Source organism: Giraffa tippelskirchi, chromosome 3, assembly GCF_054371585.1.
Source record: "Giraffa tippelskirchi isolate mGirTip1 chromosome 3, T2T-mGirTip1v1.2.pri, whole genome shotgun sequence".
NCBI classification, from domain to species: Eukaryota; Metazoa; Chordata; class Mammalia; order Artiodactyla; family Giraffidae; genus Giraffa; species Giraffa tippelskirchi.
Window position 1 is genome coordinate 86,803,067 of NC_137277.1, and position 18,321 is coordinate 86,821,387.

General features: G+C 38.3%; 1 protein-coding gene and 1 non-coding gene across 5 annotated transcripts in view; one reads left to right on the forward strand and one right to left on the reverse strand.

Annotated features, from left to right (window-relative positions):
* The first annotated feature begins 376 nt into the window (after positions 1 to 376).
* SLC25A12 (solute carrier family 25 member 12) overlaps positions 377 to 18,321 on the forward strand; it is a 100,255-nt gene continuing 82,310 nt past the window's right edge. For 2 of the 4 annotated variants that reach the window (XM_081577797.1, XM_081577795.1), the window contains exons 1-2: positions 377 to 672; positions 1,365 to 1,412. Coding sequence is in view for 1 of the 4 variants with exons in the window: in XM_081577793.1 (XP_081433919.1) it covers positions 403 to 414; positions 1,365 to 1,412 (60 nt within the window). In the remaining 3 variants the exon portion in view is untranslated. The remainder of the gene's footprint in view (positions 673 to 1,364; positions 1,413 to 18,321) is intronic. The other 2 variants (XM_081577796.1, XM_081577793.1) reach the window with 1 other exon arrangement.
* Positions 14,986 to 15,092, reverse strand: LOC145543858 (U6 spliceosomal RNA). The gene has a single exon (XR_014081106.1). It is a non-coding gene; the product is annotated as a U6 spliceosomal RNA (small nuclear RNA).

The following is an 18,321-nucleotide window of genomic DNA, read 5'->3' on the forward strand; positions in this document are numbered from 1 at the left end:
CTGCTCAATCCAGGCCTCAAGTGTTCCTGTAAGTCTCAAGGGAAAACAACTTTGGCTGAAGTCGGCGCGCAAAGCCACACCCTCCAAGAGGCCTTAAGAGACCTGGGGCTTTCCTGGCAGCTACTCAGCTGCTGGCAACCACACGGCGCGTCGGAATCCCACGGCTTGGCACCGAGGTCATCCCGGTGGGAGGCCGGCCCTCCTACTCCGCGCCGCGGACCAGCCGCTTCTGGCCCGGACGCGGCCCTTCAAGCCGCCCCGCCCGCCCCGGGCTCATTTGCATAGGGACGCGCGCGGCGCCGGCGAGCGGGAGGGCGGGCGCGGCCGGGGAGGCGGCGCGCGCGCGCCCTGACAGCTCGGCCCTGCTCGCTCACTCGCTCGTCCCCGGCTTCCGAGCACAGCATGGCGGTCAAGGTGACTCTAACTCTCTGCTGCTGCCTTTATTTCATAAGAGACATTCCGGGGACCCTGCCTGCAGTCCCTCACCTCTTCCCATTGACTTTTTGGCCTGATTGTTAGATGGCGTGTCCTGGGGCTCCAGGGAGAACTGTGCGGGGCTTGGACCGGAGGAAGAGGATGCCCGGCGGGGGGAGGGGAAGGAGGAGGGATTGTGAGTTGGAGGGGCTTGTAAGGACCACTGATCGGTGAAGGAGGAGGAGTATCCTGCCCTAGGTACATGGGATTGTGAGCCAGCAGTTGGAGGGCATCAGAAAAGGAGTGGGAGGAAGTGGCATGGATAGCCGGGGATACCCAAGACATCCGTGTATTGTGGTGGGGGAGGGGGTGAGTAATTGAGTGTTTGGGGGCCTCTGGAGCCAGGGGCAGTGGTTGGCATTTGAGCTGCAGGTGGCAGGATGTCTAAAGTATTTAGAAACGTTGTAGCAGCTTTCATTATTTTAGGTTGGGTGGAGAAAGAAATAGGCATGGAGATAATTATATTCTGCATTGCTTTCCACGGGAAGAAAGGCCAGTAGGCCGTGTGATTAATTTGGGTGTTTCAACTTTGCTGTTGTTTCTACTCTTACTGGACTCTTGGTTTGAAGGTGGGTGGATGCTCACTGTGTCACTAGTGGATGTGGAGTAAAGTAAGGGCTTGATCCTCATGGCCTTTCCTTTCCAGCCCAGGGGAAATCTATCTGATAGATTTGCTGTTTCTTAGGCTCTTCACACCTGTCTTTCCACCGTGTGATCACACAACTCCAATTTGACAGTTGTTATCAGTATTAGTGCTTTTAATTTGTTTTCAACTAAATGCACTTGTAAAAGATAAGAGCATTGATTGTTAGCATCTGTGAACTCTAATCTGCAGAGATTATGTGATCTCTAGTGAAGCATTAACTGGCTTTTTTTTTTTTTCCTTACAGACAACTAAGCGAGGTGATCCTCAGGAGTTAAGAAACATATTCCTACAGGTAATGGCTTATGTGCTGTGCTTCTTCTTGGTAGGGCAGGGGTGGTGGGAAGGTGTAAGTCTAGTACTTTTCAGGCCTTAGCTTTCAGGAATGTTTTATCAGTATTTTCATGTATTCTTCAGAACATGAGAATAAATAATATAGATTATAACTCTTATTTTATTAAGATTTGATAAAAAGATTTCCCTCAAATTATTGTTTTTTTTAAATGACTTAAGACATAAAAAAAATCACTAAGGAGAAAACTTTCAGCTTCCCTTAAGCATTGTGACCAAAATAAAATTTCAAAACATATTGACACACTTGTGCAATTGATAGGTATGATTAAAATTCTTTGTTCTTTGAAAATTATGTTTATAAAGTTTTCCTGCTTCTAAGCAACCCTCTGTGCAATTTATTACAGAGATAAGAATATTATAGTTATTCTTAATTTGTGTGTGTCTTTTCTTCCTCTGTTTATTTTAATTATATCCATGGGCTTTGGGGGTTGTGTTACAAAATGTTACTATCTGTGATTCTTGCAAGAATCCACCTTCTGCTAAGTTTTTATGATCAGTGACTTGGCTGTAGACTTTTAAAAAATTGGCATAGTTCTTTGTTTTGCTTTCATTTCTTAATTTTAGAAGTTGTGCATGCAGGAAATTGTGCTTAAGTACATATAAAGGGAGACAAGCTTAGGTGTCCTACCAAATAACTGTGTTTTTCTCTGAATTCTTCTTTTGAGAATTTTTGAGAACGGGTCTATTCTGGACCCGTTCTTGTATAGAAACTTTGACCTTGGGCAGGTCCCTGCTGAGTGTTGGTTTCCTCTGTAAAATGAGAGGTGATCTTCCAAGGTTCCTTCCAGCTCCAAAAGTCTATGATTCTATATTAGGAACAGATTCTAACATGCACATCAGCCTGGTGCAGATGACATTTTTATCTGAGAAATGTGGATTGCTTAAGCTATTGTTGGGGAGGAGGCTGCATAGATGACCAATTAGTGAAAATGAGAATCTTAAATTTTATAAACTCTGGTAAAGGGAAGCATCATTTCCAGAACAAAAGTAATAGAAATGCTCTGTTTGTGGTTTGAAACCTTGATTTCTCACAAGTGTTCTTGAAAATAACCAAAAATATGTCAGTGTTAACCATGCCATGTACTCAATTGTTTCATGAGGAATTCATGTGATATAGTTAATTTTGTTTTCTAAATAAAGTAGGCATAGGAAAAATCAGTGGAAATGCTTCATGAACTAATGAACAGAGCATTGACCAGGTGTTGGCAACACTGGGTTCAATTGCCAGTCCTGCCCCTATCTTGTGGTTTTACCTGTGAGCTAATTATCTGGCCTTCCTGGGCTTCATCTTCTCACAGTAGTAGTACTCAATGGGCTATAAGGAAATGGGAATTGAAGTCCTTTCAGCTTTCAAAATCTTGTGGAAAAAAATCTGTGATTCTGTATGGATTTGATTTTGGAGAGGAGAGGGCTGGGACTATGCCTAGCTTTTTGAAAACTTTCAAATTTTATCTTTTTAACATTATTTTGATGATGCCCTTACTTTTCATACTGAAAATTTGTGGAATTCATTAACTACATGTTTAGCACTAATGGTAAAGCATTGACCCAAGAGTTATTGATAAGAGTCAGAACGTAGATACTACCTTCTGGTAACTGAAACAGCTTGATATAGAATATAGTTAGTTGAGTCAGTTTGAGGGCTACTAGCAAGTAACATAGGTTTTAAATTTATATCTTAAATACTTCAAACTATAGTTACTTGAAACTCTAGGGCATTATTTAGAAACAGTTTTGGTTTAGATGCATATGGTTTTTTAATATTTTAGAAACAGTAGCAGGCAAAAATACATACTAAGTATGCATTCTTTAGCAACTTAACATATTTATCAAAATATTCACTGGGAATTATTTACTGTTTGTCATGTATGTACTTGTATTTAGTTTAATAGTAGACACTAACATGTTGAATAATTAAAGGGGAGAATTGAGCCAAGACTTGAATGGACAGGTAAACATGACTAGCCCCTCCTTGAGACCTGTCCCATGTCCCACAACTTGTGGTTGAGGGAGTCAAGAACAATGAAGGCAAATATATAGCCTTTGGTACGATAGTCAAATTGATTTGTCTAGATCCTTGTGGTCATGTAATAATAATGACAATGGCTATCATTTACTGATCATTCTGAAGTATGCTGGGCATTGGCCTAATCTTTCAGCGTATGATATTAATTTTTTTTCTTTTTAAACTGATGTATAGTTAATTTACAATATTTCAGGTAAGGATGTTTTATTAATTTTCATAACAACCTTCCTGCATGCTTAGTCACTCAAGTCGTGTCTGACTCTGCGACCCCATGGACTGTAGCCCACCAGGCTCCTTTGTCCATTGGATTCTCCAGGCAAGAATACTGCAGTGGGTTGCCATTTCCTTCTCCAGGGGATCTTCCTAATCCAGGGGTTGAACCTGGGTCTCCTGCATTGCAGGCGGATTCTTTAACGACCTTAGGAGATAGCATTATTGTCCCTGTTAAATCATGCTCAGTCGCTAAGTTGTGTCTGACTCTATGACCCCATTGACTGTAGCCCACCAGGCTCCTCTGTCCATGAGATTTTTCTAGGCAGGAATACTGGGGTGGGTTGCCATTTCCTTCTGCAGGGGGTTTTCCCAACCCAGGGATCAAACCTGTATCTCTTGATTCTCCTGCGTTAGCAGACAGATTGTTTGCCACTGAGCCACCTGGGAAACCCCTCCTGTTAAATAGATGAAGTTAAATGAGTTGGTTAATGTCACTTAGCTCATAAATGGTAGAGAATGGATTCTAATCAAAACTCTAGAATCCATATTCTTAACCCTTACATGATACCACTTGTGGTTCTTGAACTGTAATGACTTTTGAAAGCTAGAGACATGTAAAAGTCTAACCGTAGCTGTGTTTGTTAAGAAATTAAAGAAAAAAAACCTGATTACTTAGGTGATGAAATAAAATACCTTTCCACTGTGACTATCTAGAACATTTGGCCAAGGACTTTGGATTTGAAACTGTAGGAGGGCCCTCTGGGTTTCTCAGTGGGCAAAATGAAGTGGGTAAATTCTGGCAGCTCCTTGTGTATGTTGGATAAAGTGTGGAGAGGTTGAAAGTAGGTAGAGAGATCTGTTAAGAGGCCATTGAAATAATTCATGTGGGAGATAATGACCTGGAGTGGCTGATGGCTGGGGAAATGGAATGGAAGGATGATACCAGGAACTTTGGAAGGGCTGAAATCAATTGACTGTGGTATTAAATATGAAAGTAAAGGAGAGAGGAGTGAATCTAGCATTTTTATGATAGATGTTAATTTATAAGGCATCTATTTTAGGAGTTGGGTGAGGGGATTGTTAAAGTTTGGTTGCTAAATAAATGTGTCCCAATAAGTTGAAGTCAGATACAAGTTTTGTATAGGTGGTAGATGAAACCTTGGATTAGGAGGATTAATTATAAAATAAACAAGACAGGGAATAAAGGACTGATTTATAAGTGATATTATCAACTGAAATGGAAGGAGGAGGAGTGGCAGTGAAGGAGGGAGAATGGCCTCATGGGAGTTTAGAGTGTCACAGAAAAGGGTCTAGTCAAAGAGTAAAATCTAGATTATTCTGTTATTAATAAAATTTTGTTTTGGTAGGATTTGAGGGGTCGCTTGAATTCAGGGTCATTTGAGCTACTTAAAGAGTACAGAGAAGATATAATTTTGAATTTTAGAATGCAATTGAAAAATTCTGGAAAATTTAGATCTATGGCATTGACTGTCTAAATTCACAACTAGCTGGTGTGGCTCACAGTCATTTGTTTTGTAAACAGCAAAATACTCCTGTTTGAAAGTGATGTTATACCTGTGTTTAATGACACTCCATTTTATGTGCAAGCCCATTTATGTGCAAGTTGATAAGTGAGCATTTTGATTCTGAGTATAGAGAAATAGGTTTTTTTTTATGTTCATCATTTCTCAAATTTTGATGAGCTATATTTTCTATTAATTAAAAAAAAGAACAATAGTATTCACTAGGATTCTTTTTCCTGCCCCCCCCAAGTTCATAAAATTGGAGCACAGCAAATGAATTCTTATGTCTTAGACTGCTGTAATTTTACAACCAGCTGTCAAGCTAATATTTTACCGTTGCTGCTGCTGCTAAGTCGCGTCAGTCGTGTCCGACTCTGTGCGACCCCGTAGACGGCAGCCCACCAGGCTCCTCTGTCCCTGCGATTCTCCAGGCAGGAATACTGGAGTGGGTTGCCATTTCCTTCTCCAATGCATTAAAGTGAAAAGTGAAAGTGAAGTTGCCCAGTCGCTTCCGACTCTTCGCGACCCCAGGGACTGCAGCCCACCAGGCTCCGCCATCCATGTCCATGGGATTTTCCAGGCAAGAGTACCGGGGTGGGTTGCCATTGCCTTCTCCATTTTACTGTTAGTACCCTTGAAACTGTCAATTCTGGATTTATGTCTTCTTTTACTTCTCTCAGCCACACACTATCATTGACCCAAATCTGCTACATCAGAGGTATATAGTAGCAAAAGGAGACAATGGAAGCAGTGAAGAGGGAGGTGAGGTAAGGACAACAGGAATGTCATAGGCTGTTTGTTATAAACCTGGCAGATTTAAAAATGAAGAGTTAATCTGGTTTGGTCTGTGTTTTGTGGCAAAGTAGGTTTATCAAAAAGCTGTTTTAAGGGACTTCCCTGGTGGTGCAGTGATTAGGACTTGGCTCTTTCACTGCTGTGGCCCTGTTGAGGGAGTTAAGATCCTGCAGGCCATAGAGTGCTGCCCAAAAACAAAAACAAAAAAATGTTTTAAGTGAATGATTTTTGAAGATCTCTTTTTTTTCTTTTTAAGTTGATAGATTTTCTGTTGATCGTTTACCAATGTATCCCATGATAAAAGCAATATATGTGGAGACTGTAGCATAATATATGCTAGACCCAAAATGTGTGGCAATGTAGAAATCAAATACTAGTTTTATCCTTTTTTCTCATCACCAGTGTAACTAGAAGATCGTATCCCATATCAAATTATGAAAATCCATTTTTTCTGTCTTATTTATTTTACATTAGCAAGTAAGTAGAAGATGCTGCTGCTAATGTAAAGCCAACAGTGATTCTTCTTTAGGGTTTTTATGACAACATAAATTTTTAATTGGAAGAAATGTCCTTTATTCAATAAATATTTTTTTACATATTATGTATTTGTTTACTTTTGGCAAAAACCTGCAGCTGAAAAGGGAATTCACTTTTAGCAGGAGACTCTTCTATTTTGTTGAAATATGAGTTAGGGCTATGTTTTCCAAAGTGTAGGAAGTGTATCACAATATTACAGTTATAATAAGAGAATCATGTATTGAAAGATGATAGCATCTACTGAGGCCAAATGTGGAGAAAAAAGGTGCTCTCATAGTGCATTTGTGGAAACAAAGACTCTTTGCAAAGCAATTGGCAATGGTTTAAAATAAAAAGATACCATTTAAAGAAACAATCCTATTTTGGGGATATTTATCCCAGAGAAATAAAAATACTCATAAGAATATATATGTACAAGGTTGTTAGTGGCAACACTCAGTCGTTCCTCAAAAACAAGAAAAAGTTGAGGGGCACAAAATAAATGCTATTAAAGGGCAGTGGTAGAAAAATTATGAAATAACAACTGTGGAAAATTAAGCAGATACTAAAAGAATGAGTTAGCCTTACTCCAGCTGATTTAGAGGGATTTTAAATGTACTGTAAATGAGTCTGCCTGCAGTGTGGGAGACCCAGGTTTGATCCCTGGATCAGGAAGATCTCCTGGAGGAGGGAATAGCTACCCACTCCAGTATTCTTGGGACTCCTGGTGGCTCAGATGGTAAAGAATCTGCCTGCAGTCAGAAGACCCAGGTTCAATCAGGAAGATCCCCTGGAGAAGAGAATGGTTACCCACTCCAGTATTCTTGCGTGGAGAATTCCATGGACAGAGGAACCTGTCATGCTATACTCCATGGGGTCACAAAGAGTGGGATGCAACTGAGCGACTAACACTTTCTTTTTTCTTTATAAATGAGGAAAGACAGGTGTATATACGGAAGGATAGATAATGTTAACTTGGTTGAGGTAAGAATTCAGGAGAAGTAAAAACAAAATCTCAATGTACATGTGTTAAATTTTGAGCAAGTGCATAATTTAAAAGTAAGAACTTAGTAATTCAGAACACGAAGTTAAAAGAGACTTCCCAGCATGAACTGGGTTGAAGAAACCAGTAAGAGACACACAGAAAGGGATCTATAGTTTTCTTAGCCACCCTGATTAAGAATTTTCACCATTTTTTCAGGCTATAGTAATTGAAGAGGATAGCCTTTATCTTTACTTTATAAAGTATTTGCCATAAACTATATAGAGTTCTTATTTTAAAAAAAGTATTAGGCATTAAGGGCATGCTAGCAACATAGTGAAGACTTTGTCCTTGAATCAACTAGACAGATGAAAAAATAAGATTAAAACAGAGTTATTAAATGCTATCTATGTCCTACTACCAGTCAATACATTTTTAATTGCCTAATAGGCTAGGCACTATGCGAGGTTTGTAGGTACGACAGAGGAGTTTAATGAAGGTATGACCTCACATTCTAGGTAGGGGCGAGACAGACAATAATAAAGCCCACACATTAAAAAACAAATATCAACCATAGGATTGTGACAATTCCAATGAGTAGAATGATGGAAAAGGTGATCGTTTTTCAAGGTGGTGGCCAGTGAAGGCCCCTAAGGAAGTGATATCAGGGCTGAGAACTGAAAGGTAAGTAGAGAGAATTCCACATGTGCAAAGGCCTGGATGTGGATAGGATTTGGTATGTTCAACAAACAAAAATGAGGCCAGTGCTCCTGAAACCTCAGTGAGTGAGGGGGTGAATGGCCAGTAAGAGATGAGGCTGAAGGAACCACACCAAGCAGGACCTTGTTTATAGGCCATGAAGAAGAGTTTGGATTCTTTTCTAAAAAATGTTGTGGAACCTGTTGGAGGTCTTTCACCTTGAGAGTGGAATGATTCAGTTTATATGTTAAATAGATTGTATTTAAAGATAGATCATATTGAAATGTAAGCTTACTCATATATTTCTGTGCTTTCTCATGGATATTCTACTCTACCTTGAGTAGACTGTGATTCTTCCAATTTAATTTCATCCTGTCTGTAGCATTCTTAGGATATCTTGATCTGGGCCTTGGTTGACTCCTTTTCATCCAGGAGGCAACAGAATGTAGCCAGAACCTTACATGGGCTTTGTAGTCTAACCAGAATCTGAATCCTCTTTGATCCCTTTTGCTGAGTGACCTTAGGTGTTTACGTTTCTGTGGGAGTCTGTCTTCTTATCTAAGAAAGGATAACTGCATCTAGCATATAGGGATGTTACAAAGATAAGATAATGTGTTAATAGTGCCTGGCACTCAGAGAACCTGGTGAAACTTAGTTCTTTGTCCCTTTCCTTTTCTTCTGAGCTGAGGACTTTTCTTTCCTGAAAAGGATCTCAGTCCCTTGTGTTGGCTGGACCTAGAAAGTGACTAAGGAAGCTAATAAGTATTTATGATTATGTACATGTAATCAGTTAATTAATAATTACATTCTTGAGATATACATCTGAAGATCTTCACAAATCCCCATATTCAGAAATATCTCCACAAAAGATAATTTCTCTTTTAAGTCTGTAGATCCTGAGAAGGGGTAGAGCCATGATTAAAAACTGGGAGACTGTGGAATGTGCAGAGTTTTCATTTAAACCTTCTGTTGCTCTGTCTTAACCAGAGAAGTAATAGTAGTCCAACCAAGGAATACCAAGACACAGACCTGAAAGAGAGACTTATAATTAATTCTTTATGTTTGTGATTTGTAAAAAATCATCTCCCTGTTCTGTCCAGCTCTCTTTTACTTAGCACTGCTGAAATTTCTGAAACATGGCTCACTGAAACCAGTGCCATGGCTTCTAGAACTGTACTATTGTTTGTTAACTGTTATGTTGTAGAGACTATTTTAAGCTTTTTATACAAATCACTGTATGTAATCCTCAGGAAAACTCTATAAGGTAGATGCCATTAATATTCCTCTTTTATAGATGAGAAAACTGAGCCCCAAAACGGTTAAGCAACCTGCTCAAGGTTATATAGTAAATGGAGGAGACTTGCTTTATGTTAATACAACTTGCCATATATACTTAATATTGTATGGCAATGCAGGTATGGTAGTACATATAGAATCATCTCATTTTTGGGGTAGCCTTTTTTATTATGAAAAATTTCAAACATATATGAATTTAAAGAAAATAGCATAATGAATTGCCATCTACCATCACTAATCTTCGAGTATCGTGGCTAATTTTGCTTCATTTATATTGCAGCTGCAGGGGATTATTTTGAAGCAATTCTCAGACATCTTATCACTGCATCCATAAATACTATCTCTAAAAAGATGATGACTCTGAAAAACAAACCAAACAAACCACAATACTTTCTTGCACCTAAAATTTTTCCTTAACAAATGAATTTCAATTCAGAGTTGTAGTTTCCATGCTTGTTTCATTTTTTTTAAGTTACTTTATTAAAATCAGGATCCAAGCCAGGTTCCTACGTTGCATTTTGTTGATCTGTCACTGCTCCCTACCAGGATAAGGGGCCTTTTTTCCCTATGGCAAAAATGTTGCTATGTAATCAAGGCTTACCAACAGTAAAGCATTGGATACACCTGGGAGCTGCTCCTTGATTATCAAACACATGATTTGTCCAGGCTTGTAAATGTATATGCCCCTTGAATGTTCCCATGGTTACTTAGACCAAGAAATTGAAGTATTTATTTTAAGAACAATGCAAATTATTCAACTTAATCTGCTATGAAACATTCTAGTTCCAGTTACTGAATTCTCTGGGGTCATTATTTCCAAGGTTTTTGGCCATTTTTAGGGGTTAAATTGTTTTGAAAGACTTAGCTTATTATGGTAACTTCTGTTAATTTCAGTCATTAACTGGAGTCTTGCACCTCTTCACTTTGTTAGACATTGCATGGTAGCTGACAGTAGGCCTTGATGTAATGGATAGTAAAAATACACATATTAACACAAAAAGATAGTATTTCATGAAACAATCTGAGAAAGGCAGGTTTCTGGAGAGTTTTTTTTGCAATATTAAATAGGTTTTGTTTCCAGTGTAAGTGAAATATGCGACTGAAAATGCTAATTAGATGTATAAAACTGCCTTTTCCTAAAAAATGCATGTGTAGATTTTAGGAAATAGCAGAAAAATTTTGTGTCACTCGTTAAAATCTGTTTTAAAAAATTAATGTGGCTTCATAGAGTTGTTAAAATCAATGTGGCTATATGTATTAAATTTTTTTTCCCATTAAAATATTATTTCTGCTATTGAATTCCACATTGCACTATTGTAACAGAATTTGTGTTGTTGGATCTGTTGTAGTCTTTGCTTGTTACATAGAGTGCTTGAGTAGTGAAAGGGCATGCATTCCAGACTAAATTTGGCTTGCATTAAGAGTAAGAGCAGTAATAGTGAAGGACAACAAGATTAGCTTCATGTGCTCAACTCTTGCCTTGGTACAAGCCTTTCTCTTCCTTTGCTCATGTAATTCTTTTTTCTGTGTAAGAAATGCTCTGTGTGATATTTGTGGTTACCAAATTTTGTGACATTGTCCTTTGAGAGTTAGAAATCGCAAGGATGTTGCAATCAGAAAATGTCAGTTTATCTCAATTGGAACAAAGTCAAGGAGGAACCGTTTGTTGTGACTCATGTTACAGCCACATGTTGGATAAGCAGAGATGAAGCTGCTTAGACCAGTCAGGACTGATTTTCTGGTAAACCCAAGAATAGTAGAAGCCAACCCCAAGGAAACCTTGGTTAGAATAAGGGTGAAGAGTTAGAACAGTAACTCCTTCATGTTTGAGCAAAAGCAGAAAAATTCAGTATGCAAGGAGGGAAACTGGGATCTGCTGCTTTTCTGTGTTTCTAAGCATTTTAGAATAACTGTGTCAATCTGCATTAGCTTTATAATTTCAAAGTACTTTGATGTTCAAGATCTCACTTTTTTCCCTTACAAAAAGATCTACCTTTCTGTAATTTCTTGTTAAAGAGACTCTGAGAAGTATGTGTTTGCTCCAGAAATCTCTACTATTTAACAACACAGGAGATTAGAACCTCTTTTCTGACCTTAGTTTCAGTGTCCATCATGCCATGGTCTCTGAGTGACCTGGGGGCAGAAACTATGTTTTCTTGATTCTGCCTCCCTAGTGCTAGGCCTAGTGCCCAGCACAAAGTTGGTACTTGATAAATGTTTTAAAATGAATGCAAAATAACCTGAAAGATTTAAGCAGATTTTCGGCTTAATAAGAAGTTTTTCTAGATATATATTACCTTGGTTTTGGTGGGCGTACTGAAAAAGAAAATCCTTGATCTTGACACACTGTATAATTTTTAAAAAGTAACCAACTTTCTAGTCACAGCCTATCAGAATTGTCCTTTATAATTTCTGGAAAATCTTTTAGAAATATAAAAATCTCTTTTGAAGCTAGAGGTAGTTCAGTGAAAGTGTAACATAAATCTGTGTATGAAACCATACTGTCTTTTATCAGCAATGATTTTGATTAAATGTATAAAGATTCTAATCTTTCATTAAGATCCATTTTCTTATGCTTCAGAATGTCAAGGCTTTTTCAAATACACATGAACTATACTGAAATTCAAATATTTCTAGAAATGCCAAAGCTATGGGCACTTTTGCATTAAAACACTTCAGCTAGGTTTTAAAAAAGTTTGATTGAGAAAATAGACCACCTATTTTTTTTTTTCAGATACTGTCAGCTACTTCTTGTCTGTGTCTTTTATGTGTCCTTGACTTCTTGCCCAAGAAAGATTTATGACTGCTTAAGAAACATCTTTGAAATGGCAAATGATTAACTCTAAAGTTATTTGGAGTATGGATATAATACTTGGCTGATTTCACTTCAAGTCATTTTAGTTCAGTCTTTGAAATGATAGGAACAAAATAGAAACAATATTGTGCAACTAAATTAATATATTAATTTTTTAGCAAAAGTGTTAGCTTAGGAGATCCAAAAGTTTGTTTTAAATTGCTTTTTTTCATTTTTAGTGTAAACACGCGGGTCATTTTGGTTAGCAGAAAAAGTCTTAGTAAGCCCACTTAACCTTTTCTTATTTCTAGCTGTGTTACTTTGAGGCCATGTTTCCTTTTTTTGTTTGTTTAAGCGTTATTATCCAGTCAATTAAAATCAGCATTAAAAGTAATGAAGTTATCTAAAATAAATAGGTCATTCTTATTTTAAAAAATATTTTTAGTTTAAATGTATTACCCATTTTTGAGGTACCTGCTTTTCTTTGTTAAGGAAACGTTCTAGCCTTTTGGCTGACTGTGGGTAGATTCTAGTTTCAGCTCTAAATTCCCTCTTCTGTTTTGTCTGTTCAGGCAGCAGGCTCAGTGACATTGCCAAGTAATTGTCTCTAATTTAATGAGTTAATTAGTTAACTGTCTCCTGCAGAAGTCAAGTACTGACTCCTTGTGGCTGACAAGACTTGTGTTTTTTTCCTCTGAGCTATGTACTTTATCTTTCAGTTAAAATAGACTAGGAGAGTTGGGAAAAACACTAGCAAAATACCTCAGGGTAAGTGATTCTCTGGCATCATTTATAACCCCAGATATTGGCAAAGCCTGTTCCAAGTACACGTCAACAAAAGCAATTGTTTTCCTTGTTGGCTACTGTATCCTTGGTGGTTTGTGCTAAGGCTGCTCCATTTTCTGATAGTTTTAAAGTTCAGAATGTTGGAATTTCTCTCTGTGTGTACATAATCTGTGTATATAATGGTGATAGTCCTGGCAATAATATTCAGGTATTAGATATCAGACATCTTTGTGACAGAAAGAAATGGACACTTCAGTCAGTTCAGTTCAGTCATTCAGTCGTGTCCGACTCTTTGCGACCCCATGGACTGCAGCACGGCAGGCCTCCCTGTCCATCACCACCTCCCGGAGTTTACTCAAACTCATGTCCATTGAGTCAATGGTGCCATCCAACCATCTCATCCTCTGTCGTCCCCTTCTCCTCCTGCCTTCAATCTTTTCTAGCATCAGGGTCTTTTCCAATGAGTCAGTTCTTCGCATCATGTGGCCAGAGTATGGAGTTTCAGCTTCAGTGTCAGTCCTTCCAATGAATATTCAGGACTGATCTCCTTTAGGATGGACTGGTTGGATCTCCTTGCAGTCCGAGGGACTCTCAAGAGTCTTCTCCAACACCATAGTTTAAAAGCATCAAATGGACACTTAGTTGCTTTATTTTGTTAATACTGAAATGTTTTCATATTGTTCCTTTTGAAAATTAATATCTGCTAATTAAAGCAACTCAATTGTGAAGTGAGAGAACAAAGATCACCATAACCCATCTCTTATATTTTCTTGTTTTATATTTAGTTCTTGTTTTTAATTTTTTATTTATTTATTTTTTTAAATTTATTTATTTTAGTTGGGGGCTAATTACTTTACAATATTGTAGTGGTTTTTGCCATACATTGACGTGAATCAGCCATGGGTTTACATGTGTTCCCCATCCTGATCCCCCCTCCCACCTCCCTCCCCATCCCATCCCTCTGGGTCATCCCATTGCCCCAGCCCTGGGCATTTGTCTCATGCATCGAACCTGGAATGGTGTTCTGTTTCACATATGATAATATACATGTTTCAATGCTATTCTCCCAGAACGTCCCACCCTCACCTTCTCCCTCAGAGTCCATAAGACTGTTCTATGCATCTGTGTCTCTTATTCTGTCTCGCATATAGGGTTATCATTACCATCTTTCAAATTCCATATATATGCATTAGTATACTGTATTGGCGTTTTTCTTTCTGGCTTACTTCACTCTGTATAATGGGCTCCAGTTTCATCCATCTCAATAGAACTGATTCAAATGTATTCTTTTTAATGGCTGTGTATATGTACCATAGCTTCCTTATCCATTCGTCTGATGATGGACATCTAGGTTGCTTCCATGTCCTGGCTATTGTAAACAGTGCTGAGATGATCATTGGGGTACACGTGTCTCTTTGAGTTCTGGTTTCCTCAGTGTGTAGGCCCAGCAGTGGGATTGCTGGGTCATATGGCAGTTCTATTCCCAGTTTTTTAAGGAATCTCCACACTGTTCTCCATAGTGGCTGTACTAGTTTGCATTCCCACCAACAGTGTAAGAGGGTTCCCTTTTCTCCACACCCTCTCCAGCATTTATTGCTTGTAGACTTTTGGATAGCAGCCATTCTGACTGGCGTGAAATGGTACCTCATTGTGGTTTTGATTTGCATGTCTCTGATAATGAGTGATGTTGAGCATCTTTTCATGTGTTTTTTAGCCATCTATTATGTCTTCTTCGGAGAAATGTCTGTTTAGTTCTTTGGCCCATTTTTTGATTGAGTTGTTTATTTTTCTGGAATTGAGCTGCAGGAGTTGCTTGTATATTTTTGAGATTAATTCTTTGTCCATTGCTTCGTTTGCTATTATTTTCTCCCATTCTGAAGGCTGAAAAATATGGAACGCTTCACGAATTTGCATGTCATCCTTGCTCAGGGGCCATGCTAATCTTCTCTGTATCGTTCCAGTTTTAGTATATGTGCTGCCGAAGCGAGCACTATATTTAGTTCTTAATTATTTTAAATTTCTCATAGAAATTGGCCCAGGAGTCTTTATCAATGAATATGAGCATTTTTATGGTTCTTTATGGGCTTCCCTTGTGGCTCAGCTGGTAAAGAATCCACCTGCAATGCAGGAGACCTGGGTTCAGTCCCTGGGTTGGGAATATCCCCTGGAGAAGGGAAAGGCTACCCACTCCAGTATTCTGGCCTGGAGAATTCCATGGAGTGTATATTGATGCTTTTGAACTGTGTTGTTGGAGAAGACTCTTTAGAGTCCCTTGGACTGCAAGGAGATCCGACCAGTCAATCCTAAAGGAAATCAGTCCTGAATGTTAATTGGAAGGACTGATGCTGAAGCTGACATTCCCAACACTTTGGCCACCTGATGCGAAGAACTGACTCATTGGAAAAGACCCTGATCCTGGGAAAGATTGAAGGCAGGAGGAGAAGGGAATGACAGAGGATGAGATGGTTGGATGGCATCACTGATTTGATGGACATGAGTTTGAGTAAGCTTTGGGAGTTGGTGATGGACAGGGAATCCTGGCGTGCTGCAGTCCATGGGGTTGCAGAGTCAGATATGACGGAGCAACTGAACTGACTGACTGATAGTTCTTTATATATTTTATTTATATATACATATATATATATATGTTTGTGGGTATGGATTTATATATTGCTAAATTACTTTTTTTGTTTATTTTTTTTTAATTGGAGGATAATTGCTTTACAGTATTGTGCTGGTATTTGCTGTATAGCAGAATCACTTTTTTAAAGGACAGAATGTGAAAAAGCCAGATGGATAGAACAACGTGATTAGTATGTTATCATTTGTGTTAAAAAGACATGGATAAGAATAATCTTACATACATATTTGTGGGTTCATTCCATGGGTTGGGAAGATATCCTGGAGAAGGGCATGACAGCCCACTCCAGTATTCTTGCCTGGAGAATCCCCATGGGCAGAGAAGCCTGACGGTCTACAGTCCATAGGATCGCAAAGAGTCGGACCAACTGAAGCAACTTAGTGTGCATGCATGCTTATTGGTGTCTATATATATATATCTTATATACAAAATTTACTTGTTTATGCACAAAAATAATCTCTGAAAGCGTGTGCGAGAAATTGATTGCCTCTGGAATGAGGAATTGAGTGACTGGGAAGAGGTAGGGGGAAGACTTTTTTCATTGTATATTCTTATTTTGAATGGGGTGAATTGACAGTATTAAAACCACAAATAAAAAGCCTCTAGCAATGGGTGAAAATTCCCATTGATTTTTCATTTTCACTCCCACTGCTTTGGTGCCGGCCTCAATCTCTTTCCGCTGGATCTTTGCAGTAGCCACTGCTTGGTCTCCCTGCCTGCAGTCAGCTTATCTTTTCTCCAGTCCATCTTTCACATTGCTGCTGGGGAAAGCACATGTCAGATCATGTCTCTCACTTCCTAAAATTTTCAGTGGTATCCCATGGCCCATAGGATAAAGTTCCAACTCTTTGTTTTAGCGTTCCAAGTCTTCCACTATCTGGTCTCAAATTGCCTTTTCAGTGTCACTTTCTTCTACATATCTTTGTATACCCTCTCTTTGTTATCTTTCTCCAGACAACAACGCCCCCCCCCCAAAAAAAAAATGAAATAAATTCATTAAAAAATTTTCTGTTGTTTTTTTTTTCAAAGCGTGAAATACCCTGTCTCTTGATTTGCAGTCAAAAACTGAATTTTGCTTTCAAGGCCTGTTCTGAACATTATTTTCTTTTTCCTCTTACCAACTCCCTGCTGTCTATCCTCAAAATGAATCATCTATTTTTGGTTCCCATTGTATGTTTCTCATACCTTTGGTGCTCATTCTAGTTAATTGCTCACTTATCAGTTGCTTAAATTCTATTTTTAGACTTCCTTGTATTGATCCCTCTTTCTAGTTGCAGTAGTCTTGCCAACATTGTGCCTTTCTCCACTCCTGCCTGTCTTTAACCCTGGTGGTTTTCATATCTTGGTAAATGTGTCAGATTATGTTATACATTGAAGAATTTTGAGAAGAAGCAATTGATTAGAATTAGTAGAATCCACTCAATATCATACAGTTTATTTTTTCTTTATCCTGTTTGCATGCCTGTTTTGACATGTCAAAGATTATTTAGTTTTCATTTTATAGATATGTGATACATATCTAGAGGCCTGGGAGGAGAATGGCATTGTTGAAGGACGCACAGTGAATAAGTTTAGAGCCAGGGTGTAAACACAGGAACCTTTCAGGTATGACTTTTATAGCATGTAGAGAGAACATGACTTTATTTTGGGGTTATACTAGTTAGGTGCTTTTGGTAGTACCAGCTAGTAAGAATGTGTCCACCTTTGGGCTACTTCTTATGTTGGCTGATAGAGCATTTGCTGTGATAACCTCAATGATATTTTTCAGAATACAACAAAGGAAACAATTTAAAATTTAATTCTATCTTTATTGAAAGAGCTAATGGCTTGGTTTAGGCAGATTCCCAAATGAGGACATTTGAAATGCTTGACCAAAAGCAAACCAACAGTCCTTTGATCTTTTGATCCTTGTCTTTCCTAGAAGCAACCTCTTGTAACTTTTCTAGCTCTTCATTTTTCATCTTTGAAAATTCAATATTGAATTCAGTGTTTTCATATTTGAAAATTCGTTATTCATCTTTGTACTGCTGCTTCTAGACACTATTGACTTTCTCTCATAGCAGCTGAGGTATTTGACTTCCTCTCCCATTCTTCTCCCTCCACGCTTATCAGTATATTTATAGTTGTTATTAATGTTTGATATCTATATTATTATAACTCTAAATTATTTATTTTCTGCCAAATCATGTAATGTTTTCTGTTTTTATATGACAAAAATACTTGTTCATAATTTACTTTTTTGTAGAGTTAAAAATTGCTTAACTTTTCGTTTACTTAGTGATTTGTGTACCTGTTACTGATCCCTTAACAAATAGTTACTGAGTGCCTACCGTGTGTCAGCTATTATTCTTGGTGCTTGGAATACATCGGTGAACATACTAGGCAAAAATTCCTTCTTTTGTGATATTTACATGCTACTTGAGAGATAGACAACAAACATAGTAAGTAAAATACATAGTGTGTGGTAGTTGGTAGGTGCCGAGGGGGAAAGCAGACCACCATAGGGGAATTGGAAATATAAATACAAGTCTGGGTGGTAATGCTAAATAGGGTCTTAAAGGGTAAGTCTCATTGAGAAG